General features: G+C 36.5%; 1 protein-coding gene across 1 annotated transcript in view; it reads left to right on the forward strand.

Annotated features, from left to right (window-relative positions):
* Window positions 1–26,966, forward strand: part of LOC145677488 (beta-galactosidase-like) — a gene marked incomplete at its 5' end in the record, with an annotated part of 51,204 nt that overhangs the window by 17,583 nt on the left and 6,655 nt on the right. The window contains 5 exon segments of the mRNA XM_081747967.1: window positions 5,945–6,039; window positions 8,533–8,713; window positions 17,252–17,473; window positions 20,126–20,238; window positions 22,265–22,531. Coding sequence (XP_081604093.1) covers window positions 5,945–6,039; window positions 8,533–8,713; window positions 17,252–17,473; window positions 20,126–20,238; window positions 22,265–22,531 — 878 coding nt within the window.

The raw sequence follows: 26,966 nt of genomic DNA on the forward strand, positions 1-26,966 counted from the left end.
GACAGACCAATGCCTCCCTTGTCTGTTCTCCAAGACATCTGCGATAATTCTTGGTTCAGCTGCGTGGATGCAACTGAAATGTTCCTCCAGATAAAGGTTAAAGAAAGCGATCAAAAATATTTAGGATTCTTACATGAAGGTATATCCTACGTTTTTCAAAAACTACCTTTCGGTACTAAACAGAGCCTTGCTTCTTGTGTTAGAGCATTAGATATGCTTATAGGAACTGAAGCGCGAGAGTACTGCGGCGCGTATGTCGATGACCTGATTTTAGCCGACAGGAGCTTCAATGATCATCTTGTACACCTCGACAGAGTGTTGGGTTTACTCACTGCAGGTGGCCTAACTCTCAGGCTGAAAATGTGTAACTTCGCAAGAAAAAGTTTAAACATACTTGGTTTCCAACTTTCTCAATCCGGTATCGGTAAAGATCCGGAGAAAGTGAAGTCGGTGTTAGATTCCAGAACACCCCGGAACGTGAAAAAACTGCCTTCCTTCATTGGCTACTGTCAATATTACAGATGCTTCAGCAGGAAATACTCGGAAGTTCTCTATCCGTTGTTCAACCTGCTGAAGAAGAATGTGAGGTTCAAGTGGGAACCCGAACATCAGGCAGCGATGGAGAAGATCAAACAGATCTTCCAAGAAGAAGTTGTGTTGAAGACCGTCCTGCCTGATAAACAACTCATTTTAGAATCGGATGCGTGTGATATTGCGTGTTCATCTCTATTGTACCAGCGTGATGATAATGATGACATTAGGGTCATCGCATTCACATCACGCGTGTTCAACGCTGCGCAGAAGAATTACTCCGTAACGGAGAAGGAGTTCTTTGGACTTATAGATGGGGTTGTTAAATTTAAGCAATATTTAGTAGGAACTAAATTCATAATTCGCAGCGACCACCTTGCTCTTAAATTTATCCTGTACTGTAGACTTACAAACCAGCGCATCACCCGGTGGGCGATGTTGCTCTCCAATTTTAATTTTGAGTTTCAGTTTGTAAAGTCAATTGAAAATTTGAGTGATTATCACTCACGGTACCCTCCTCACACAGAAGAAGACCTCAGTGTTGCACGGAAGCCTATCCTCCAAGAGTCGCTGATGACCATACTGACGGAAATTCCATGTGAGTTGAGAAAGATGATAGCCATACTACCGGAGATGCAGTCTTCAGATCCTGTCTACGGCAAGATAAAGAGAGAAGTACAAGAGAAGACGGACTCACCAAGAGTGAATGGTGCTTGTCACCGTTTCGAAGTTTTGAACGGACGCTTATGTAAGCGTGACCGGGAAGGAGTCCGAATATGCATCCCAGAAGTGCTAGTAATTCCACTGCTCGATTATTACCATACAGATCGAGGGACATGTCGGCCAGCAAATTGCTACCACTTCTATCTGAATTTTTCGTATGGCCAAAGATGCGAGCAAGCTTGAGGAGATTTTGTGCTTCCTGCGAATTATGTCAGAAAAGCAATCCTCCCCACTGTTATCGGCCGGGACCTCTGAATCCCGTCGTCGTGGAGAAGCCAGGCTACTTGGTCTGTGCTGACTGGCTAGGACCCATAACCAAAGGAATTGGGGGAGTCCATTACATTCTTGTGTTCTACGATGCATTTTCTAAACTTATTGGTTTATACGCATGTAGAAAAGCAAACACTGCCACTGCAATAAGGAAGCTTAAGGACTACTTAAAAGTAAACCCTAGTGTGGAACTCGTCTTGACAGACAGAGGGTCACCTTTCCAGTCTGACCGCTGGAAAAATGAGTTAGCAGACCTTGGTATCAGGCACATTACTTCTACTCCATATTATCCCCAGGGAGAAATGGCAGAAGTAGCAGTGAAAGCGACCTACGTTTACTGCGTAAATTGTGTCATGATAACCAAAGATTGTGGCCCAAACACTTAGAGAAAATAGAAAAGTGTTTGAATTCTGCGAAACACTTGACCACTGGCGTGAATGCCATTTTGGACAGTCTATGTCTAGAGACATAGCCAGGCTCTTCGAAATCCCAGAAGTGGATCAGCGCCATGACGTGCAGTACTACATAGACATTGCTAGAAAAAATCATAAAAAGAATGCTGCTGCACGAAAGAGAAATTTCGACAAGTCACACCGTACAGTAGAGTACAATGTGGGTGACCTTGTTTTATCTAGAGTTTTCCCGAAGTCGGATGCTCTAGCAGGTTTTGCGAAGAAGTTCTTACTCTTATTTTCTGTACCGTGGAAAATTGTCGCTACCACGGGAAAAAACATGTACACGCTAGCGGATCCTGCGACAAATGAGGTCAAAATGACCAGAAATGCTTACCTACTCAAAAAGTATGTGGCTAGAGAAGAGGCAAACAACAGTGGTACTGGTGCAATACAGACGCAATAGTAATCACACATGACGCATCGAACCCCGGACTGGACAACTAGTGTACATAGTGTAGTGCTATAGTGTTTATGTTAGTGTAATAGTGTATTAGTGTATTGTGTATTTATGGGGAACTTATGTAATTCAGGTTAAGTAAGTTAGGGCTTCCTGAATTCTCTGCATTTAGCTTTTGTTTATTTTATTGTAATTCTGTTTATTGTGTTTATTTTGTGATTTACTTTGTATGTTTTGTTTTTTTTAACCTATGTAATATTGTGATTATGTTTCAGGAATAAAAATGTGCCCTCTTTATGATCTACGTCCTGTATTAGCAAATACAGCACCTAGAATCATAGGGGGGAAAACTGTAGAAGGCCGAAGTCCTTCTCCTTCATCTGCATATCAAAATGCAGATGAGGGGCACATTTACATATTATTATGTAAATATATTAATTTGTGATAAAATTAATTGCTTGGAAATTAGTATGCATATTGAATATTATCTTATTATTATGAATAAAAATGAGAAACACCGAGCGTAGTACGGAAATATTAATACAATATTGTATTATATTGTATTTAATCATGTATGTTATTTCCTTTATAGGCTAATGATATTTGATTTTATTGCGTGCATCTCATTACTAGGACATTGTACTGTATATATTATACATGGGGATGAAGGAAGATAGTTATTATACTATACTGCAATTGATTAATTAACGAAGATATAAAGGCATAGTCTATGGATTCATGCATTGAAGTTTGGAACTTTGGAAGACGGAGCTACGCTGACAGAATTTTTTTTTCTAGCGACTCTTCGTCGCCTGGAAAACTGTATGTGAGGTCCTCAACAACTCACGGTTGCAGGAAATCACTAAATGAGCGAGAGAATACGACTCATTACATATAGGAAGGATCCTATCCATTTCCTCTAGTAAAGCAAAGCTGAATTGGAAACATTGCTGACTGACACTCAACATCCTTTGTTGAAAATGTTGTAAAAATTTTAGCGTCAATATGTTAGTTTTTGAATTTGTATAGGTGTGATTTCTTGAGTAGCGAGCTCGTAGCGTCCTTCCGCCCCCCTTTCTCCCATGTCCAGTACACCGTCAGCGAACGGGCCTAGAGAATTTACCCAGGATGCACAGCAGTTTTGAAAATTTGTACCTTATTTTGATTCATTTTCTATGTAAAATATTAATATTAACGTATTACGCTCACTAGTTCTTGGAAATACCGTTCTAAATTCATGACTACTTTTGTCAACGTGTATCCCTTTCGTACAAGACATTTGGCTCTTGTATTTTTCAAAATTTATAGTAACCAAAGATGTTTTCTCTCTCTCTCTCCTACCAACATGGCTGCGGATTGGTAGCAGACAGTTTGAAAGGAAGCCACAGGAAAATGGGCTTCCATCAAATACTACAAGAGATGACAGTTTATTACAATAATATAAATGTATTCTATGTATATTTTTCTTTTATTCTGTATATAATATCATGTATTTCTATTATTCTAAGTGTTAGTTCCAAGTGAAAATAGTTATGTTGTTGTGAAAACTCCATGGACTTCTGTTTTGATCAGAAGCTTCAAATGTTACCGCCATTTCGACATGATGGCAGCACCTACCAAAGGATTGCTGGGAGTAACATGCAGCGAGAAGCAAGCTTCCGTGGTTGTTTGCGGGAGACCTCCCAGTAGATATAACCGGTGGCAGTGGCGGCTTCTACAGGAGATCAACTTATCTCCAAGGAGGGAATTAAGTATGCAGATGCCTGTAATTTGCATTTTATGTAAATTTTGACCTTAGTTTGAATATTCCCAGCCACTCCACCTTATTTTATTAATTTTATTTGTGGTGGTGTTTTCTGGTATCCTTAGTTTCGGCTCTGGCTACCTGCACCTCACAATGGCTAAAGTTTTCATTGCCCTACGCCCTCTCTTAACTACAGTGTTGAAAATTAATCAGTGAAAATCAATTGCAATTGATCAATCAATTGAAAGTAATTGCTGTGGAAATCAATTGCAATTGAATCAATTGCCAATTAATTTCAATTGCAATTGAATTACAGAATTCAATTGCAATTACTTTCCACTGCAATTACTTTCAATCAATTGATCAATTGCAATTGATTCTCCTTTTTCAATGGCCAATTGCAATTAACAATTAACCATTACTTATTTCAATTGTTAATTGCAATTAACAATTAAATTTACAGATTAATTGTTAATTGTTAATTCAATTGAAATTTGCCCAACACTGGTGGAGACCAGCCAGTTCGAGCGGACTGGGGGTAGGAGGAGAATCGGAGCAGCGCGCGTTAGGATCTCGATTAAGGGGTCAGACTACTAAATATTTTTCAAAAGCTAACAATTTTTCTTTTGCCTGTTTTTCGTAAGTGAAAAGAGATAATTAAATATAACTTTCCACAATAATAGATAATGTTATTCTACACCCGAAAATATGAATTGGAAGAATTTTCAGTGTTGCCGTCCGTAGAAATTACAATATTACCAGAATTTGAATTACCCAAAAATCTAAATTAAGGCAGCGAATAGAATATAAACTCAACTGTAATTGATGACTTATAATGATGTCCATGTTTCTTGTTAACTACTTTTAAAATAATAATTGTATTTATTTTTTAATAAGCTACATAAGTTATTACAAAGTAAATAACTTATTGCAAAATAAATACAAATATTATTTAAAAAGTAGTTAACAAGGAACCCAGACAGCATGATAAGTCATTAATTACCATTGAGTTTATTTTTCTAGTCGCTGCCTTAACCTAGATTTTTGGGTAATTCAAATTCTGGTAATATTGTAATTTCTATTGATAGCAACACTGAAAATTCTTCCAATTCATATTTTCGGGTGTAGAATAACATTATCTATTATTGTGGTAAGTTACATTTCATTATCTCTTTTCACTTACGAAAAACGGACAAAAGAAAAATTGTTAGCTTTTGAAAAATATTTAGTAGTCTGTCCCCTTAATATTTCATTTCAACATTTCTGAAAAGTCAGACCTGATACATATTGGTAATCAGGTGAAAAACTATGAGGAACACCTACTTTCGTTCAGGAAAGAGGAAAAGAAGTAAATTTGTAGGGCAGTGAAATCAACTATATTCAAGTTTATGTATGAATCCCTGTAGATATAAGAAAATGTGTGCAGTTATGTAAGAAAGGCATCTTGTTCACATTAATCTGAATAAGACTGGACACGGACTTAACGATAGGAACTATCAAGTTGGAGTGGCGTATTTACGATTTTGTTTCGGAAGGGGGGCTTTGCTAACTTTGGGGGGGGGGGAGCTTTGCTAACTTTCGGGTGGAGCTTTGCCTGAAAATGTGAAAATTTTGCAAGGTATTTCATATACTCTAATATAGTCAGATTTGGGGGGGCTTAAGCCCGGAAGACCTCCTAAATACGCCACTATTGGAGGGAAAGAATAATTTTTATCAGGTATGCTTATTTATACAGTTACTATAACATGAAGAAACCTTGTAATTCTGAGGTAAGAATGTTCAACTCAAATACAACTTTTACGATGACCTTTTCTATGTTCTTAGGTTACATGACTTACGTAAAGCTCTGGCTTGATGAATTAATGCCAAGAATGCAACCCCTTCTATACGGTAATGGTGGTCCTATCATCATGGTTCAGGTAAGATTAATTGCATTTTTTTCATGTAGGCAATGTCTAATGTGACAAAATATCCACATAGACAGTCTCCTTACTGGACTTTGAAATTATTGCAAAAGCTTGAATTCGTAATAATTTTATTTCAAGAAGCCTACAAGATATGTCCATATTTTCGTTCTAAACTAAACTATACGTAGAAGAAAATATTGTAGGACTTACACATAATTGGATACAAAAAGTCATTTCAAGTGTAATTATTTTCTTTTAAACAAGAACATAAGGTTTTGAATACAGGCTTTTAATACAATAAAAATTACTTTTAATGGGCCTCTTATTAAACGGAAATTTATCTTAAATTCAAATATTTCACGGTGGCACGAATTTAGTTGTAAAAAAAAAAAGTTTTAAATGTCCTTGATTAGGCGGAACCTATGTTGCGAACAACAGATATTAAAAGAAACTTTTTAACCGAAATTTTCAAGTTTCAGAATGCAGCGTTTAGGCACAGTCAAGTAAAGATGCGCACGAGACAAGATTTGAGTTTGTCTCGTCTCGAACATGTGCTGTAAAAGTGATGTCTCGACTCGAATTTTGTCAGGAAATTTCTGTCTCGACTCGTCTCGTGCGCATCCCTACAGTGAAGAGACATGAAAAATTCTGGCATAAAACCCTTGTCTGATGTAAATAAAGCGTTCCTTGGAACAATGACGTACGAATTTCCAGATTTATCAGCAAGTAATATTGCTTGTTTGAAATACTATCCTTTAACCACCTGAGATATGGAAGAAACATTTTCGATATACAGGATTTATTTGACTGACAAAAACAGCACAAGGATTTTGTCAGAAAATATCGAAAACTACATATGCATCATAGTTAGACACTAAGTATATGTAGTTCAACTTTTTTCCCGTGGCCCCGCTAACACTCTCGCCTTCGGGGCGAGTGGTCCCGGGTTCGATTCTCGGTGGGGGCACTCGGTCGAAAGAGTGTAACACGCTTTTTCAGGCCAGCCACCCTGAATGAGGGTTTCCTGGGTTTTCCTCATTCACACCAGGCAAATGCCGGGGTGCTACCTAACTTATAGGTCCCAGGCCGCTTCCTTCCTTCCCCGGATTGTGTGCTCGCCGAGGGACGCCATCCCTCAAAACGTGAAGGGCTAAGTGGCCTTAGATACCGAAAGCCCAGAAATCTAAATTCCATCCCCCCAACTTTTCCCCCTTAAAGATGTAATAAAATTTCTAATTTAACTCTTGACTGGTGCATATTTACCCTTTTCAGTGAACGTTTTCGTGATTTTTTAGTGCATATTTGCTTGCATATTTTGCTGTTTTTACTGCATATGGATCCAAAATCTACTTATAACATATAATGGTTCATTAAGAAACACAATCGCTATTAAGTTGTTTCTTGAGAACAACATCAAGTTAGTTTGATGGGTTACTAGTCATAGGAGGACATATCAAAATCTCTATAAATTATTCAACAGTGATTATGTTTATTATTTCCATAATATTTGTGCTTTTATTTACGTCACAATCGTCTAACTAAAGGAAATAATAAGCAACCCTTTTACATTGATCCATAAACAAATTATATGTAAAAAAAAATAAATAAATAAGATAAATATAACAAAAACGAGAATTTTAGGAATGATCAAAAGATTGCGATCTTGGCCAAAAATTTTAGGAATGATTCAAAAAATGCATCAAAAGATTGTGATCTTAGCCAATAAATAGTTTTTGGATCAAGAGCCACAAAATTTTTGAACGACACCTAAATAGAGTTTTCGTACTTTTTACGGAATAAGCACATCATACTGAGTTAAATGATATTTTAGGTTTGGATACGCTATAGGTAGTTCTCCAGACATAAGGTCTACAAGAACATTTTCGCCTGAAATATATAGGATCTTTTGATCCCAAAAAGAACTTTTGATATTGTTGGACAAGCAAAAGGAAATAATCAATATATCTATTAACAGTTGACACTTTTTTCTTTCCTTAATTGATTTTTTCCTTAATGGAATACTCAAAGAAAGGGTCAATCGTACGCGTCTCCCGGGATTCATCTTATCTTCACTAAATTTGGCGTTAGATAGACTTTAATTGCTATAATACAGGTATGAATTGTCACTCTTTTGTTTCCAAAGTTATGAGGTTTTCAACTTTGATTTTAGACTTACAAAGAGAACATATAAGTCATATCTGTCCCTCAGGGGTTTATCAATATTATCTTGATCAAATTATCTAGATTTTCTGAAATTCTCATTTTTACTGAATTTACTTGAACTTGCTGTCAATATACAGGACACTTTCGCATGGTACTCAAATAAAGCTTACCTCTCTGCGTAATGAATCCTTAACTGGGTAACTGCTCTTAAACCTATAATCTTCAAGCCTATTTTGGATAACTTAAGAAAATGAATTAAATTACGAAATTCAACTTCTTTAATTTGTTCTAAGGGTAAAAGTAAATGGTAACATGTGAATATGTATATTTTTATTCGTTTAGGTTGAAAACGAATATGGAAGTTATCATGCTTGTGATACTGAATATTTAGCTGCCCTTCGTGACTTGTTTATCTCCTACGTTGAAGACGCAGCCGTCCTGTACACCACAGACGGAGCTGGAACAGGCTACTTGAAATGTGGAAAGATTCCCGGCGTCTATGCAACTGTAGATTTTGGACCAGGTATGGGAGTTATATACTATTCTTAATATGCCGGTACTTTATTTGCTTACACATTTTGAGTCAAAATTTCAAGACTATCATCGGAAATCTGGGTAAAGTTACATGCAACTATGAGTAAAAGCACCGAGATCTTCACTCACATTACTGACATTTTGACTCAAACTTTATATGTAGTGAATTCTATATATAATGGTCATCATCAGTTCCGTTGAAAACGATCAACTTAGGCAAGTACTCCACTTACAGAAAATAAGTATATTTTGAATCAAAATCTGTTATTATTGTAAATGCGTGTGGAGTTCTGGAGCAAAAGGAAAATGCGTGGTTCGATCAGTCAGCAATGTATAAAGGTAACCAAATGAAAAATGAAATGAAATCTTTGAGTTTTACCACCCACGGTTATGCCGGTTTGGCTAAAGAAAACAGTGATGATGAGTAATGAATGAAATGGTGGAATGAAGAAAGTGGGAAGAAACGGGAGACTCCGAGAAAACCCGCACACACTGTGTTTGTCCACCACAAAGTTCACTTGGCGGGGGCTGGGATCGAACCCCGGCCCCCAAGCACCAGAGGTGAACGCTCTACTACTGAGCCACCGTGGCCCCTAAAGGTAACCAAGAAAGTTCTGTCGCTTTTTGTGGAGGTATGTGTTCAATTGTCCCTCACATCGTGAGTTCAATTCGAATGGATATAACACGAAGGTCATCTGTGGGTGTGGGTATATCCAACATACATCCTGGTTGTGCAAGTTCAGTTACACCGTGAACTTGCGTAAGGGCAGAGTGAGCATGGGGCCTCCACATAGCGTCATAAGGGCGTGTATGCTGTACGGGTTCAAACTGGGGTCAAACGCCGCTGCAGTAGGGCGGAAGATATACCAGGCCTTTAGTGAGGGTGTCGTGACTACGCAAACAATACAGCAGTGGTTTAACAAGTTTAAGGTGACGAAACACTCGAAGACGCACATGTACACAATGAAGATTTTCAGGCAGCAATTGAGGCGAAGTGGCCAGACATGTGAGAAACTGGAGCTACAATTCAGTTGGAGAGTACAAACCATTCGGCAGCACTTCCATCAACTTGGGAAACACTACAAGTTGGGTCGATGGATCTCAGTTGATTTCACTCCGGGCCAGAAGGCAAAGCGAGCAGACACTTGTGTTTCTTTGCTGTCTTGTCTGAAGGAGGAGCCATTTCTGGACAGGGTGTTGACATGTGATGAGAAGTGGGTCCTGTACGAAGCTCCACGGTGCCGTCATCATTAGTTAGCATCCCATGAACAGATTCTAAAACAGCCGAAACCAGCACTGGACCAGAAGATCCTCCTGTGTGTTTGGTGGACTGCTCGCAACATCCTGTATCGGGAACTGCTACCAGCTAGTCAGAGCATCAATGCAACTGTGTACTAACAGCAATTGAACTGTATTCAAAAAAAATTCAAAACTCTGTAGCCAGCACTTCTCAATTGCAAAGGGGTCCTTAGGACAATGCTACAGGGGTTACAGGACAATGCTAAGCCCCACGTTGCTAGGTTGATCCGGGACACCATTCTACGCCTTAGATGGGAAACACTATTGCATCCACCATACTCCCCGGATAGTGCACCGTCCGATTATCATCTGTTCCATTCCTTAGACAATCACCTTAGAGGACGCCATTTTAAATCCTTAGTAGAGGTGCAAAGTGCACTTGATACCCTCTTCACTTCACGGTCCACCAAGTTGTACGGAAAGGTCGTTGATGCTGATGGGAACTATTTTTTTTATCTTCCAGGTACGTCTTAGGTGACATATCAATGTTCGAAGGTGGTGGGTGAAAAAGAAACAAAACTTTCTTGGTTACCTTTATACAATCTTTAATAATGTTTTTCATTATTTATTCAGAATAATGGTACTTCGTATATATTAACTCACAACTTTTGGCAAGAGATCAGGATCATTCAATATATCCACCATTACTTTCTATACCAGTATTTCTCAACCTGAAGGTTGCAAGACGGTTTGATGGAAGTCTCGAAAATAAGCGGAAGAGATAAATATAATTAGAATTTAATACTGGAAAATATTTTAAATATTATTTTGAATTGTGTTCTGACAGGCAAATTTTTATTTGTATACATTCTGTTAAGAACAACAAAAAATAGGTCTACTAAACATTTTCAACAGGTGCAGAGTTGTTTGAAAATCAATTTAAATGAAAGAGGTACTATACATCTAACGCTACATCTTGCTTGCGAAACCATTCTTTAACCTCTTGTAGTAACTTCTCATCGTTATCAAACGTACTGCCATGTGGAATATTCTTCAATCTACCAAGTAGGTAGAAAACTGACCAAGCCAGGTCGGGACTATAACTCTGGTGAGGCATCAAATCCACCCATATCTTCAATTTGTACCAGCATCTGGGGCGCAGTGTGCGATCTTGCATTATCCTAGTGAAATTTCATGTGTTTCTTTGAGCAAGGTCGTTTTATTATAATTGTTCTTTTTAGCTTTTCTAAAGATCTTCCTTGTTGATGCATTGTTTCTCAAGAATTCCAAGAATTAAGCCCATCTTAGACCCAAAACACGGTGACCATGATTTGGTCTTTGGAAAGGAGAAAGCGTTGTTTTTACTTAACTAGCGACCTTGTATGGGTCCATGGCATTGACTAACATTAAGAAGAAGATTCAGGTTGACAAACTCAAGTCTTATCACGGTTATAACGCATTTAAACTCCTCAGTAAGTGATCCTGGGAAAGATTCTATAAAATCTAAACAGAATTTGCATAATTTCCCTTGTTGGAAGCTTTGGTACCCATTCTGAACACAACTTTCGATATGTAAGATCTGATAAAAGCTTAAGAGCACTTTCTTTTGAGATTGACAATCTCTCCATCAATTGATAAATCGTTCATGTCCTTCATTCCTGACCACTTCCTCCACACGAACCAAAGTTTGGTCTGTTTCTCCAGAAGAGGGTCACCCTGTCCTCTCTGTCTCTGAAATCAAAATCATCAGTGTGAAAAAGCTAAATCCATCTCTGTGTTGTTCCATCTAGGATTTTGTTTCCATACACCGGTTGCAGTAATGAATCAATTAGTGTGGCTAAAATGTCTCCGGACTTAATCAGGAATGTGATCACCGTTCATTGTTGGATTCTAATGTTTACTTAAGGCTCTGCACCTGAAAGATTTTTAAAAAAAAGATGTTTTAATTGTGATAGCATATTTGAAAAGAGAAACGTTGGGATTTAGATTTCTGGGCTTTCGGCATCTCTGGCCATGTTAGCCCCTCACGTTTTGAGGGATGACGTCCCTCCTCGAGCACACTATCCGGGGAAAGGGAAGGAAGGAAGCGACCTGGAATCTATATGTTAGGTACCATTCTGGAATTTGTCTGGTGTGAATGAGGAAAACCCAGTAAACCCTCATTCAGGATGACCGGCATTGAAAAGGTCGAGTGCCCCATCGGGAATTGAAGGCCAGAGTGTTAGCGACTACACTACGAGAGGACACGAAAAGAGGAATGTTTCTATTAGCTACATTAATTGCATTACGAAACAATAATCACTTTTTTATTTTTTTTTTTTGCTAGGAGGGCATCGTGCATTATTTAATGACGGTTCAATTTATTACGAATCTACAATTATGATTGTACTTGCAAATATAAATTCTTTCTCTAATATAAAAGTATACCAGATATTAATTATCTACAGTAAAATCTGTCCATGGGGCAAGCATTCAGTGAAAATTATCCAACTTACAGAAACTAAGTGTATTTCTGTCAAAAATAATAATAAATTGTACACTTATTGGCAATTGAATTAGTAACAGCTGTTGTTCTGGGGAAATAACTCTGCGGTCGTCTAGGTGAATGTGAATGTAATAGGAGAGCGTAACATATATTTGCGATTACTTCAAACCTCGTACAGGCTGCATGAGCAACAGTGGACTACAGGATAGACAAGACACGATACCTCAACACATTGGATTGTGGCCAGTTTGTTGGGGCCAAAGTACGAATTTATTCATCTCTGAAGTTGTGCAGGCACTGGGCTTTTCAAAGCCACTGCATTAAGAGTATACCGCGAGTACTTGGATTCGAACAAAACCACGACCGCCAGGATCAACTGTCGTCGCGTTGATGACAGGGGTCGCAGTCAGCTAGCTCGAATGGTAAAGACTCATAGAGAGGCCACAATGCAGCACATCACCTGTCAATTCAATGCTGGGTGACAATCATACCATACAAAACTATCCTCTCGTCATGACGTACAATAGCAAGCGTCCACGAGAGTACCTTTGCTCAAAACCCGTCACAATGCACAATGACTGAAATGTGCAAAGGCAAAATTGATTGATTTAGACAAAGGAATACCGCCACTGGACACTAGATACATGGAAAAAGGTCACCTTGATAGATGAGTCAAGATACCATTTGGAACTTGCCGATGGCCGTAGGATGCGTCGTCAACCACGTTAGGCAATGCATCCTACTTGCCAGCAGAGTACAGTTTAGGCGGATGGTGTGGTATTCTCGTATAGAAGCTGTTCACGTGGGATAATATGGGACTTCTGATACATCTGACAACATTCCTTAGCAGAAAAGCAACCTTCCTTCGCGGACGTTGATCCCTTTGCTCGCCACCAACACTGTAGGCAACCTGTATTTACTGCAAGACAACTCCAGCAATTGCTCCTGAATCGTGACTGACTGGTTCTATAAATACTCTATGTACGTAAGATGCTTGCCAGGGCCCCGAGGAGTCCCGGTCACAGTCCCATTTAGAACAATTGAAATGCTGTCGAGAGGGATATGCATGCCCTGGATCCTGTTCCGGCCAATTTTTGTGGATTATGGAATGGTGTGCAGCGATCATGAATCAGGCTGGGTCCTCAACGCTTTCGGTGTTTTGTTGAGTCCATGCCACGCCACGCAGCCTCTTTCATCAAGGCCAAAGAGGGTGGCTTTGAGGGTAGCCAGATGTCCCTAATTCAATTGCTCGTAAGAGTATATGCGCTTCTAACCATGTAGCGAATTATTTGCTACGTATAGTTGTATTTTATAAATAACACATAATAATCATATGCAATTTCCTTCAAGCTTCTCAAAAGGCAAGTGTCAATATGTGAAGAAAATAAAATATTTACAGTTCAATAAATATATCTAGACTAGACTACCAAATACAGAATCTATTCTACATTGGAAGACACTGAAATTCTGTACTTTCCCATGTAGAATATGAATGGCAAGACTTAGCACTGTCCATCTCTTCTTACACCCTCCGACAGCAAATATAAAAAGGCAATAAACAGTACTCTACCATTGCCCCCGGTATTTCTAGAGAAATGATAAGTTATACCTTTCTTTATTGGGTTCATTGACCATCTTAAGTATAACAACAGTGAAACCTGCTGTGCAAGGGTTCCTAAGAAATGATTACCGGATATTCAGGTACTCAACATACAAGATGTAAATTTAACATTAACAGCAATGGAGTGACGTGTCTTGTATAAAGCCAAGTTCCCAGATAGAAAGGTAATTAAGGTATATACTGTAGTAATAAGTAATGTATATCTTTTGAGAAAATGTACGCTTTAAGAAACGGAGGCCAACTTAAGCAGCTTTCCAAATTAGAGAGATGGTAAAGGTAACATGTTTTACTGTACATTATTTTGCCATTAGCGTACTACGATTTAAAGTAACTTCAATGTGCTTATTACCTTTACAGTGATATGGTATATTCTATTTCTTTTTCTTTATCTCGTCTGTTCGTTGAGTTGATTTTGAGTTTAACGTCCCTTTCAGCAGCAAGGTTATATGAGACGTAGACCTACTGATTAACGTGGAATCCGAACTACATGAGCTCCCGCCGGGAATCGAGCCCGGGTCTCCCACGCCAAAGGCGCGTACGCTGACGATAGATACAGAGAAGGAAATAGTTGAAATATTAATGCTACCCAACACTTCTAAGTAGCGAAACACAAATGATGGAACTTTGGTGTGGATTTATGAATATGTTTTAATCTTCTGCAATTGGTAGTTGACGCGGGGGTTAGTGGAATGGGGCAAGGCTATATCATCACAGTACCTGCATCTCTTAGACGAAAATGAGCCAGACACGTCCACTTTGATGTCAAAGTCATTTTTTTTTACCTTGATGTAAATGTAACATAAATTTGTCTTTAAATTAGGCTGTTACCATAAAATTTTACAAGGATGTCCTATAGCACAGTATCAAAAAGATGCTGTTTGCAGAAATCGTCCATGAAATGAATCTCTTAAAAATTGACGTCTGCAACACGACGCATGTTCTACACCAACGCTGATACCAGATTTTTTGCTCCTCATTCCCCCGAAAATATATATGCAGTAAGAACGCTCATTCAGTTTTCGGACTGAGCGATCCTAAAATCGTAGAAGCAACTTACAAAGCAATAGTGTATATTGTAACGTTCAAACTACTCTCCTCTTGATGCTATTCACTTAGCCCAAGATTGGCACTAATTCCCAAACCAAAGCCAGAAAGGTTGTTTCGGAATCCCTATATAGTACCCTAATAATGTCGTGTTCCATTCTCTTAATATACTATACAATGAGGCGACTTCGGCCAGTTTATTATTATTTTATTTTTATTTATTTTATTATTTTTTTTTTAAATTTCTGGGGGCAAAACTAAGTTTCTCGTCAAAACGTATCGAAATTAATAAGTTAAATACATCAATATATTATGTTTTAAACTACCATATCATTGCATTGTGTGATCTAAATTTTCAGTTAAAAAGTCAAATCTTTAAGTTATGCCGGCTAGGCTAAAGGAGACAGTGATGATGAGAAATTAGTGAAATGAAGAAATTGCAAGAACTCCGAAAAAACCCACGCACACGGTGTTTGAAAGTTCACCTGGCGCAAGCTGGGATCGAACCAAGAACTCTATGTAGCAGAAGTGAACGCTCTACCACTGAGCCACCGCATCCCCTATATATAGATAGGTTAAAGTCACCCCACCACGAGAGGTGACTTCGGCTACAATTCTAAATAGTATGAATGGACAAAGTCAGAAGTCTGTGGTAGGCTTCAACCCCATTAACAAATATTATGTTGCATGCTTACAATAACATAATTATACAGAGAATCAAATTGTCTACTTCAAAATCAATAAAATTGTTACTTTGAAAGTAATTTCACTTTCACGGGAAGAAAAATCACTTCACTTCTGCCATTTTACGTCTGCGAAGAGAAAGCGATTCTTTCGCAGGCTCTTGGGAATATTTAAATTCTTCGAATTTGTGACTAAAGCTCATTGGATTCATCATCATTTATATGGAAGATGAAATATGTAACCGATCGTCTTACGCATGAAAAGGATTTGATAAAACGCAGGAGTCAATTATTCACTCATCCCTCCAAAGTAGATACCGGCCTTTCCAACGCTCTGTGACATATCATCAGAACCAGGGGTTAAAAGTGAGGAGGACGCCGTCCTCCCAGTTCCAAAAAAATATCCAAGGCGTTCTCCCAATTTTTAAGTATCATGCGTCCCCCTACCTTTTCAGATGCACTTTTATCCCTGATCGCAACTGTACTTCATTTTAACGTGACCAGAAAAACCCATGGGTACCGTACTTTACTTTCTATTTGATTACTAATTTTGATTTTGACGAGTTCATGATTATGATGTTTTGATGCTTGTAAATTTTGCCTATGATAGTTGAGAGTAGTACATCATGCAAATCCGCGCTCTTATTTTCCCCTTTAACATCGCTCGAATTACACCAATGATCCTTTTCACATTACAGAAAATTAGGGGTTTTAGAAAACTGTTTTAAGCCGAGGGGAAATTTCACTACTAGATGAGGCGTCTTTGACCATGCCTAGAGCTTGTATTAAAATGCAATCTTTAAGTTTTACAGCATAATAGTGGGACGTAAAACTTAAAGATTTTATTTCATTTCATTTTAGTATAATCTCTAGGCATGGTCAAAGACACCACATCTAGCAGTGAAATTTCCCCTAGGCTTGTAATTTCTGTGAAATTAACTGTACTATAGACTACTCAACGGATTTTGCGCCTCAGACAAGCCGTGGTCTGTAGTTTACACCAGTTTGTAATTGTACTGTTTAAGACAAAAATTACACTTGGAGTCACGCGGCACACGAATCTAACGGCGAACCTAACCAAACAATGAGCGAAACAACGACTGTTTGAGCCAATAGCTACTTTAAAGTCGACAATGAATATATGGCCACTGGTTCCGTTCTTTTAATAAATTTAAATGAATATGCAGCGTACCTACTTTAATTGTCACCAAAATAAAATGTTACGCAATCAGATGAAGCCACCCAATTCTGTGATATTTCAAGTAATATTTTATGTTTTCTGACACATAATCACTACCAAGTATTTATTCGACTGTCTGAAGTTGCAAGAAAATGCGAAAATTTAGAGGAAAGAGAAGAGGTTTGAACTACTTTTAAGGAATGAATTATCATCAATTCATAAATTTAAGAAACTACAGCTCAATATTATCAAAACACCGAATATTTTATTTTCAGGAATGGATGTCTCAGCCGCTTTTCTTGCACAAAGGACCTACGAACCTCAAGGGCCTTTGGTCAATAATGAATATTATCCTGGCTGGCTGGATCATTGGGAAGAAGGACATTCTACAACAACGACTAATGAAACTGTCAAAACATTGGACGAAATGTTAGCGGTTAATGCATCAGTCAATCTTTTTATGTTTCATGGAGGAACAAACTTCGGATTTATGTCAGGTAAAAAACATTGTAATACGCCACTACGTGCTGCATTCCAGAAAATAGTTTATTGCTTTGTTCTATTCAGTATTTTTCGGTTTTGTTTAATTTTGTTAATTTTCACTTAATTGTTTAAGAAATTAATTATCTTTACCTTCGTTTCTTGTCATATTATTAGAGTTTTGAGGACTTGGTCCATGGTTCGCATCTTCTAGATTTATCTCATTAGAAAAAAGTTTTAATTATTGTAATAGTTTCAGATTGTTTACATTAAGGAGGAGTCTGATTGGCCAAATTATAAAGACCCCAACGATTTATCCCTCTACATATGATGTTTCCCTCATCGCCTCGTGATGTTTCCCTCATCGCCTCCGTAGCGAAGTCGGAAGCATACGCGACTACTTATCACAAGGTTGGTGGTTCGCGTCTACCTCGGGGTATTCTTTTCAGTGTTTTTTTAGACATTTTAATGTAAGCAAATCACGCATATAGGTGATTTAACGTATTTTGGGGGATTAATTTTGTGGTTCATTGGAGTTTCGTCAAGTCTCTGCTGCTGGTGGTGGGAGTAATTTTCAAAACGGAAGAGGGGCCACCGTGGATCGTCTCTGCGGGGTCGCCAATTTTTGGAGAGATGTCGTTAGTTGCCCATCAGTAGTCCACCAATGCTTAGGGCATGGGGGTATGTTGTTTGCATATTTGTCTTTAGTATTATTGAATAATTAGTATGACAGTCACACAAGTTACAACTGTTATAAGAGTGTGTGGGCTACGTATGACTTTGAGGGAAGTGCCTTCTACTTGTGCTAGTGTTACTAGTCTGAACAATTCTCAGAGGACAAAAGTTATCACATTTTTGACCTTTCTTAAGATTGTATCGGTCGCCGGGACAGGATTCGAAAGTGTAAGATACAGGACAAGTTAAAACCAAAACTTCTAGGGAGTATTCAATTCGTTTCAAAGATAGTATCTATGCGAGAAGTTCAAAAGCCCAATTATTAAATTTAACTATAAGTTGGACCTCCTAATTGAAATCCGAATATTCATATACCGTTTAGAAATTATAATTTTCCATGTAACATAGATTTCAGTGAAGTCATGTGTCCTTTCTCCTCTCAAATAAATAAATAAATAAATAAATAAATAAATAAAAAGTGACTTGGCAAAATTCCTAATTCGATTTCTTATGTAATTTATCACCTCTATCACCTTAAAAATATATCGCCTCTTCATCCCAGCCCGCATTTTTCTCCCAGAGTATTATGCTTGCCCTTGTATTAGGCTTTCTTACCGAATTTTTCCCCTAAGGTGATAAAGCCTTTCTACAAGAAAAAAGATATATCAGGAATTGAGATTTCTGTCCTTAATTATTATTATTATTTAGATCGTAAACAATTTCCAAAGGGAAACAAATTATATATCATTTTGATGCCCAAATGGAAAACAAATGTACAGAATTCAATTTCAGCGCTTCTAGAAGATATTGAGAACATAAATGTGAATCTCACCAATCCATCAAGAAATAGCTGGGCTTTTGTAGATGAACTACATCTTCTAAAACTATTTTAAAATAGTTAATTTAATAAACTATTTTTTCCATTCGGAAATATTGTCACAACGAAAGGTTAAGTCAGCCTTTTTTTTTTTTAGATAAAAATTATATTTTAGTTACATTCAGCAAAAAGCAACGAGTCTTATATGCAACGCAATTGTTTTCTCGAGAAACAAATAGAGCATTAGAATATTTTCCAGCTGCCGAGAAGAAAGCTGGTGATATTTTTTCAAACTAATAAATACCTAGGTAATTAATTTGACGTGATACACTTACATCTGACAGGAAATTGCATTGATAAATTTAAAAGTGTTTTCGATGTACACATTTCGAGAAATTCCCTTTGTAGTTGGCCACATAAATCTACCACCTACCGTTCCAACAATGTATCGTACAGTTATCAAATGTACTTTTTGGTCTATATGATGAAATGAGGGAGTAGCAAAATGATCATTTGCTATGAGAGCAAGCATTTCCTTCTGAGAAAACCTTCTTGAACATTTTTTGCACTTCAGTTGCTATCAAGACTAGTGGCACTTAGCTATTTACATCCAACACGGCAATGTGTTCTCTGTTATTGGAACTTTACCACCTGGAAAGGTACTTGTTGAGATATCTTTTGTCTAATATGAAAATAAATTTATTTAAAAAAAAAAAACTTTACTAATCTAATTGTTGAAAGAGAGTAATTTATTAATTCCAACGCTTAAAAAAAGAATATTACAACTAGAAGTGTAGAAACTATGGAATTTGTAATAGTATCATTGTAAGCATCAAATATTGTAATTCTCTTCATTTTTATGGTAATAAAATATTCCAATTTTTTTTAAAAAAAGTAGAATATAAACAAATAGTTCAAGAATACTTGACAATCTTTGTACCCTCATTTACAGTCATCGATAAAAGAAAATAGCATTGTTCAGATTTCAAGCTTCCAGTTTTTTTTTTTTTTTTTTTTTTTTGGCTTGTCGTTGATCAGTCACTCAGGACTACTGTTTCATATACATAGAGATTAATACTAAATACAATTTTAACTTTATCATCTGTAAGTTCAAATTAGAAATATTTTATTTTGGTTCTTCTACCTACGATGACAGTTTCCATTTCGGTTTTTTTAGGAGCCAACGATAGATACAATCCTCAACCAACATCCTACGATTATGATGCTCCTTTAACAGAAGCTGGAGATCCCACTGAGAAGTACTATGCCATCAGAAACACCATTGCAAAGGTCAGACATGATTTCCTTAGCTAAGTATGTTCATCATGCTTTATTTTAAATGTACTACTGTATGCCTGATTGAAATTTTTCATTTACTCAACTTTAACTTACTTTATTCACGCATGAATCTACGGTTATATAAGCATTGTTGCAAACTTGATCAATGTTCATCATATTTATGGATGGTTTGAGATACCAAATTACTGTAAATGACACTTTTTATTTATTTTATTTGGGAAGAACACAAAAGGTAATTACAATGTTCATATCAAAATTACATAGACTAGCTATAATACATTTACAAATTCTATACTGACTCATACCATGTATGTATATCCAGAACATTTTCACATTTTCTCAGAGTTTGCTGTATACCACACTCATCCTTCACATTGGTGGCTGTTTTGTTGCATTTGTTCGAGATTTTTTACAGTGAAAGACATTTCTATTACTCGCACTATGTTTCTATTGGGTAACTGAGACGAAAGGCAGAGACTAAATCCTATTTAATTTGTTATTTAATATTTTGTTCAAGAAAAGCATATCAGTTAACACTCTTCTTTAATTGAGGAACATTGTGCTAAAAGTTCCATTAAGCGAAGTACTATTATCATATGTGGGGAAGGTGCCTGTTCTCTTATATACCAGAAACTGTAGAAATTTATTTTGAACTCTTTCTATTTTAATGGAGTTTTTCTTCGTGTGGGGGTTCCATATAATAGACACGTATTTTAATTTTGATCTAACAAATGAAAAATATAATTTCAGTAAAGCATCCTACTTATTAAATTAACTTGCCATTCTCAAAATAAATCCAAGATTCCTGTTTGCGTCATTTACAATTTGATTTATATGATGCTCAAACGATAGTTTGCTATCATATATTTCACCCAGATCTTTGACAATTTGTTCTCCCTTTATTAGTTTGCCGTCTACTGTATATTGAAATGTAAAAACATTCCGCTTCTTAATGAAGGACAGTGTTTTGCATTTACCTGTATTATGGTCTTGCATCTATTAAAAACCATCTATGTGATCGGCATCGGATATGATACTTATCTAAGGACTTTTTCGAAATATTTTTTTTTAAAGTCAAATATTCAATCCCTTCTAATTTTGTTACTGCTTATTAAACACCATGTCCTATCATGATCATCGTTTCCGACACTAAGGTACTTTTAGTATGCGTTCTTACATATGTCTCGCTTGTATCATTACTATTGTAGAGGTCTCCTAAATTTGGATGGTTATGAATGTTTAGGATATTGTAGCGCCCTTAGTTTGTAACTCTAGATATTAAATGTGGTAAATATTAGTCCTAGTTTAACAAGTAGATTTGAAATATGTAATAATCTGACGTAGTGCTATTTGAAATATGTATATATATATGTTTGGCTTGCAACACTGTTTATCTAGTGATATTGTAAAGTATGTAAAACAATGAATTTTGTCATTATTTACAAGAAAGAAAATGCTATTGACTTTTAACCATTAAGTTTTGAGGACGTGTCGAGATAAATGATCCACCTTGTTTATAGAAGTTTGTATATATATATATATATATATATATATATATATATATATATATATATATATAATGAAAGTGTGATTTGCATTGTTTATTCAATAGCATCTAAGTTTATAACTTCACATTTTATTGATAAATTTGCATTTGTAATTTTTAAAAAATATTTTCATAGAATGAGAAAGATATTCATAGATTCATTTCCAAATATTTTTTCTTAAAAATTCTTATCTATACATATTATATGCGTTATATAAAATATTAGACAATCTACGGTCACCAACAGAAAGGTATACCTCCCCTAATATTCTTTTTGTCAATTACCACGGAAAGGTGGACTAATTTACGTTTCGATTCATATAATTCAGAGTGAATTATTTTTTTCTACATCACGAAAAACTTCTCCAATTCATTTATTCCTTCCGAATTTACTGACAAGAAAGCATGTATTCACTTCTGGCGACTGTAAACGTTAATCTAAATTTAATTAATTTGACATTTCTTTTTAAGTATCTGCCACTACCAGCCAACGAAACGATCCTAGTGCGTGAGAAGGGTCAGTATGGTCCAGTACCCCTTATTTATGCAGGATCAGTGTTCGACGCTCTGAATACTCTAACTGAAGAAGTCGTTTCAGATTATCCCCTGTCGTTCGAGCAATTTAACCAGTCTTATGGATTTGTTCTCTACGAAACGACTATCACCGATCAGTTAACAGATCCAGCATTGCTTCTAGTGGATGATATTAGAGACAGAGGATACGTGTACATTGATCAGGTAAGTCGTTTAGATTTATTGAACTCGTTTCAGATTTTTCACTAAATAACTAACGTATTTCTTTTTACTTAAACAAAATTGTACCGTGGTGATCAAATGGCAGCCTGCGGGCCTTATCAGGACCACAAATGTATTTCACCTGGCCTTTCGATAAATATTTAAAATGTGTAATTTGTTTCTTTCTTTTTTTCTTTGTTTTTTTGTTTTCACTATATCCAGAAGAAGAAGTATATAGCTAGTCATAATGATGTATAATTTGTCACAAAAGAAACTGAATGTTTTTCGCAAAGTAGTATCTTTTACCCCTTATCATGAGGATGAAATCGGTACGCGAACCCTGCTACAACGTCGCGATTTAAAAAAACATGTTGTAAAGGTTTTTAAAGTCTCAATTGCTAACAAAATTGATGAATGCATTTTCTTTCTCTTTGCTGTTCACACAAGGCACTATGCAAATATCGTAAAACTTAATTAAAAGGAAGAAAATGAAAATAGATTCTTCCACAACTTGAAATTTACACATATTAGCCACATATTTAGAAAAACTCGAGCTTTTCTACATGCTATGTCTTGAATCATTGGATCCTACACGACCGCTGTTCGGTTCTTGGTTGCACATTTCTTTCTTTCTTTTTTTTTTCATTGATCAAGTAGAATACCAAAGAGAAAGATATGATTACAATTTTAGATGTAATCCGACATTCTGAGTCTTTTTTGTCAACTGAAGAGGAAGAAGTAGTATTTTACAAGCACAAAGGCCGTTCTCGGTTTTTCTATTAATGAAGACTAGGAATAGGTTTACAACTGAAAACTAAATTGAGTCCTTAAAACAGCTATAGTCAACAAAATAGATTTCAGCTGTTTTGTGTCTGGTCAGCACATTGGCTTCCAGCATCTTTATTTCTGGAACTAAATATAACTAAAATATTTTTTCTTTAGAAATAAAATACTCGTCTTTAGTTCTGAACAGAGAGCATAGTTCAAAATGTCACTATAAGGGTATGTCGAGATAAATGACCCACTCTGTGCATAGAGGTTTATATATATATAAATAATATTGAAGGTGTAATTTTCATTCTTTATATGATACCACCTAATATTATATTGACTTCACATTTTAACGATAAATTTGCATTTGTAATTTTTAAAAACTATTACATTTCGTTATATAAATAAATGAAAAAATTAAATACATTTATACTGGAAAATGTCGAAGATAATGTGACAAACCTTATGAACAATTCTTTAATAAATATGGCAATAGTTTGTACTAAAATAAACTGCAATGGACTGCAAAGTATTGGAAGTCAACGAAAATTTTCTTCCTTAAATGCTGAAACACAAGCTTCTTGAATAAATACTTACACTTCACATTGAAATATACATCTTGGATTCGATTCTCGACAGAATCTAAAATATGTTGGAAACTTTAACCTTGAGGAGCTCAACACAAGTTTGACGTCCCATGGCTATAATATTGTCGTTACAAACTTATTAATTGCATGAGGTTATAACGAAACGATGATTATTATAAAGGAAGAATTACAAATTGTATTAAATACCAATAATACTAATAATCACCCATAAGCAGGCACGAATTTCTCCCAAATATCTTTGGTCGTTAAATTTGTAATAGTTGAGAATGGATGATAAAGTTGGTAGTAATGATGATGATTGCAGTTGTAAGTGTTCATTGCAATTTTCTGTAACGAGACTGCTCAAATACATGTATGCCTTGTTAGATTATAATTCATGTAGTCCAATTCGTGGTGACTACCTTACAAGCAATGTACAGAACAAGGCACAATCAGATCCGACTCAAACTTCGCCCAGAGAACATATAATAGAAAAGAAGAAAAAATGCCAAATTGGAGCTGCCCCCATCCAGAAACACCGGAGATATGTTCCGCAACATAACGCACCATGCGACAATATGATATAAGGTAAACGTCGCAAGATACCCGTTTATGTCGGAAACGGAAAGGATGGGCAGCACCAGGATATCAAGATATTTGATATGCTATAACACTAACTTGACGGCCATCTTGAAAGCCGCCATCTTGGATATAGCGTAAGGTATTGAAATGAGAAGCGGGGTGTATGATATATCAATGTGAGTTAAAATACAAAAGGAAAACCAATGATGAAACCGCGAAAAACATATGTGTAATGGTATGGACGGGACGAAGTGTAGAAGGGTCGGGCAAAACAAACGTGTATTCGAAGGGCAGAATAATAGGGCAAGACCCCACGATAAATGGTACGCGACAAGTAACTGCAACAGTGTCTGTGCATGGAAATGCATCCGCCTTGACATATTATGCCTTCCGAGGATATTGGGATTCCGTTTGGTACAGTGAAAACCACAATTGCAACCCGCGATACGAGCACTCGTTTGGAGACTACATAAGCTACAAAGGACTATCTCTTATGGAACAGCAATTCTTATGGATCCGGAGTGTAGGACATATCATCTTGGATTGGTGGTCAAAAGCACAACCTACCTGTGATTGAAGCCCACTTCTGGACACCGTTTTGTACGTTTCTTGTTAAATTTTCTTGCTATTTCGTGTAAGCAAAGGACATTTCGGCCCACGGTGCTGCCCATCCTTTCCGTTTCCGACATAAACGGGTATCTTGCGACGTTTACCTTATATCATATTGTCGCGTGGTGCGTTATGTTGCGAAGCATATCTCCGGTGTTTCTGGATGGGGGCAGCTCCAATTTGGCATTTTTTCTTCTTTTCTATTATATGTTCTCTGGGCGAAGTTTGAGTCGGATCTGATTCTGCCTTGTTCTGTACGTTGCTTGTTAATACAAATCAATAAGGAAAGCTGTTAGATTGCTATGTGTAAATAAAAATCTTGATAGTAGCCGGTCCTTATAATTTCAGCCACAAGCCGCCCTGAGAACTTTCGTTTGATTGCAAAATTCCAGGGTAAATTGATAGACGATAAACTATAGCCTTCTTTATTCTATGATTTTTCTTATTCTATACTTCTACAAAGGACCACAGTATCCAAAATATTAGAAATGTGCTTTCAAGCAGTTCGTCCCACTGGCCAGCCAGGTGAAATAGTTGTCTTTGAAAACGTCCGGAACATCAATACGCTTAGTACCTAATCTTTAACTGTATATGGAGCAGAGAATCGAATAAATTTGAAGGAAAGCCACGAAAAACTATTCACTTGTAAGTCACTTCAATAACTATAAGCAACATGTTACTACAACCTAATAAATGGCCACTTACTACATTTCACAACTTCGGCTTGATTATATGGATAACGAGATTCTATTACTATAGAATAATAATAATGTAGCTTGTATTACGTTTTCTACCTGCTGTTTCTCTACTTAAATTCGTCAGGACCTTGATGAATACCGGTTTTGTACACGATAAATCATATCCTTCATGTCACTATAAATGATCATTCTTGAAGCAGTTTTTCTTCTATCTAGCATTCTGAGCGTGAACTTCGATGAAGCACGGCATGTTATTATTGCTATTTTTAGCTATTAATACCTAGATATATGAATTCGCTTATACAAACATAAATGAATGTTTAAATTTCTTCTCAAAAACCTACTTACCCAATATGAATACAAATATCTGCCCTATAAGCAAGAAGATTAAAACTTTCTGATGGAACTAGGCTACTATTAAGAAACTAATTGAAATAAAAAAATTAATATTAACACTCAAGCACACGACCTTTTTTTTTTTTTTTTTTTTTTGCCGTAACCACACGCGGTACGGGGATTCCCTCACTCTGAAAATGACTGCACATAGATTTCTACTTTAAAGGTATTTTATTTAGAAATTCTTACTACAGTATAACCTATGTATCTAGTTAAAAACATGAAGTAAGTTGCGTAATTGTTTTTTATGAGAGCGCCAGAAGAATCTTTTACAAATACAGTATCTTGAAATTGAAAAACAAAAAAAAGTAAGCCAAAATTTTACACGCGGTGACGGGGATTGCCCGCGCTTTAGAAATTTATTCTCGTAACCTCTAATACTGTTTTCCCACAACTGTTTTTATTCTTACTTGAAACTATTTATGCAAAAGTAGATTATACTAAATGAAAACACATGAAACATTTCAATGTAAACACATTTGGAAAACTAATATATTTGTAGGTTTGACCACATCACTACACACGGAATTCGCATCACTTTCACGATCAGACATAGGAAACGATAGTTGTGGTGGTTCAGCTATCTTCATCTTCAACTTCATCTTCTCTTGTTGAGTTAAACAGTTCTGAAATCTGCCTCTACTCTTCTTCATACTCCATTCTGATCAGAGATATAGTAAGTAACAGGAGTATAGTATAATTATCAAAAAGTACAAACGCATGTACACACGGTAAAGACTTTTCCCCACAAAACTTTGTCTTTCTACCGCAAAAGTTCACAGAAAACTGAGCGTG

This window comes from Thermobia domestica, unplaced genomic scaffold (assembly GCF_964235325.1).
Source record: "Thermobia domestica unplaced genomic scaffold, izTheDome1.hap1.1 HAP1_SCAFFOLD_940, whole genome shotgun sequence".
NCBI classification, from domain to species: Eukaryota; Metazoa; Arthropoda; class Insecta; order Zygentoma; family Lepismatidae; genus Thermobia; species Thermobia domestica.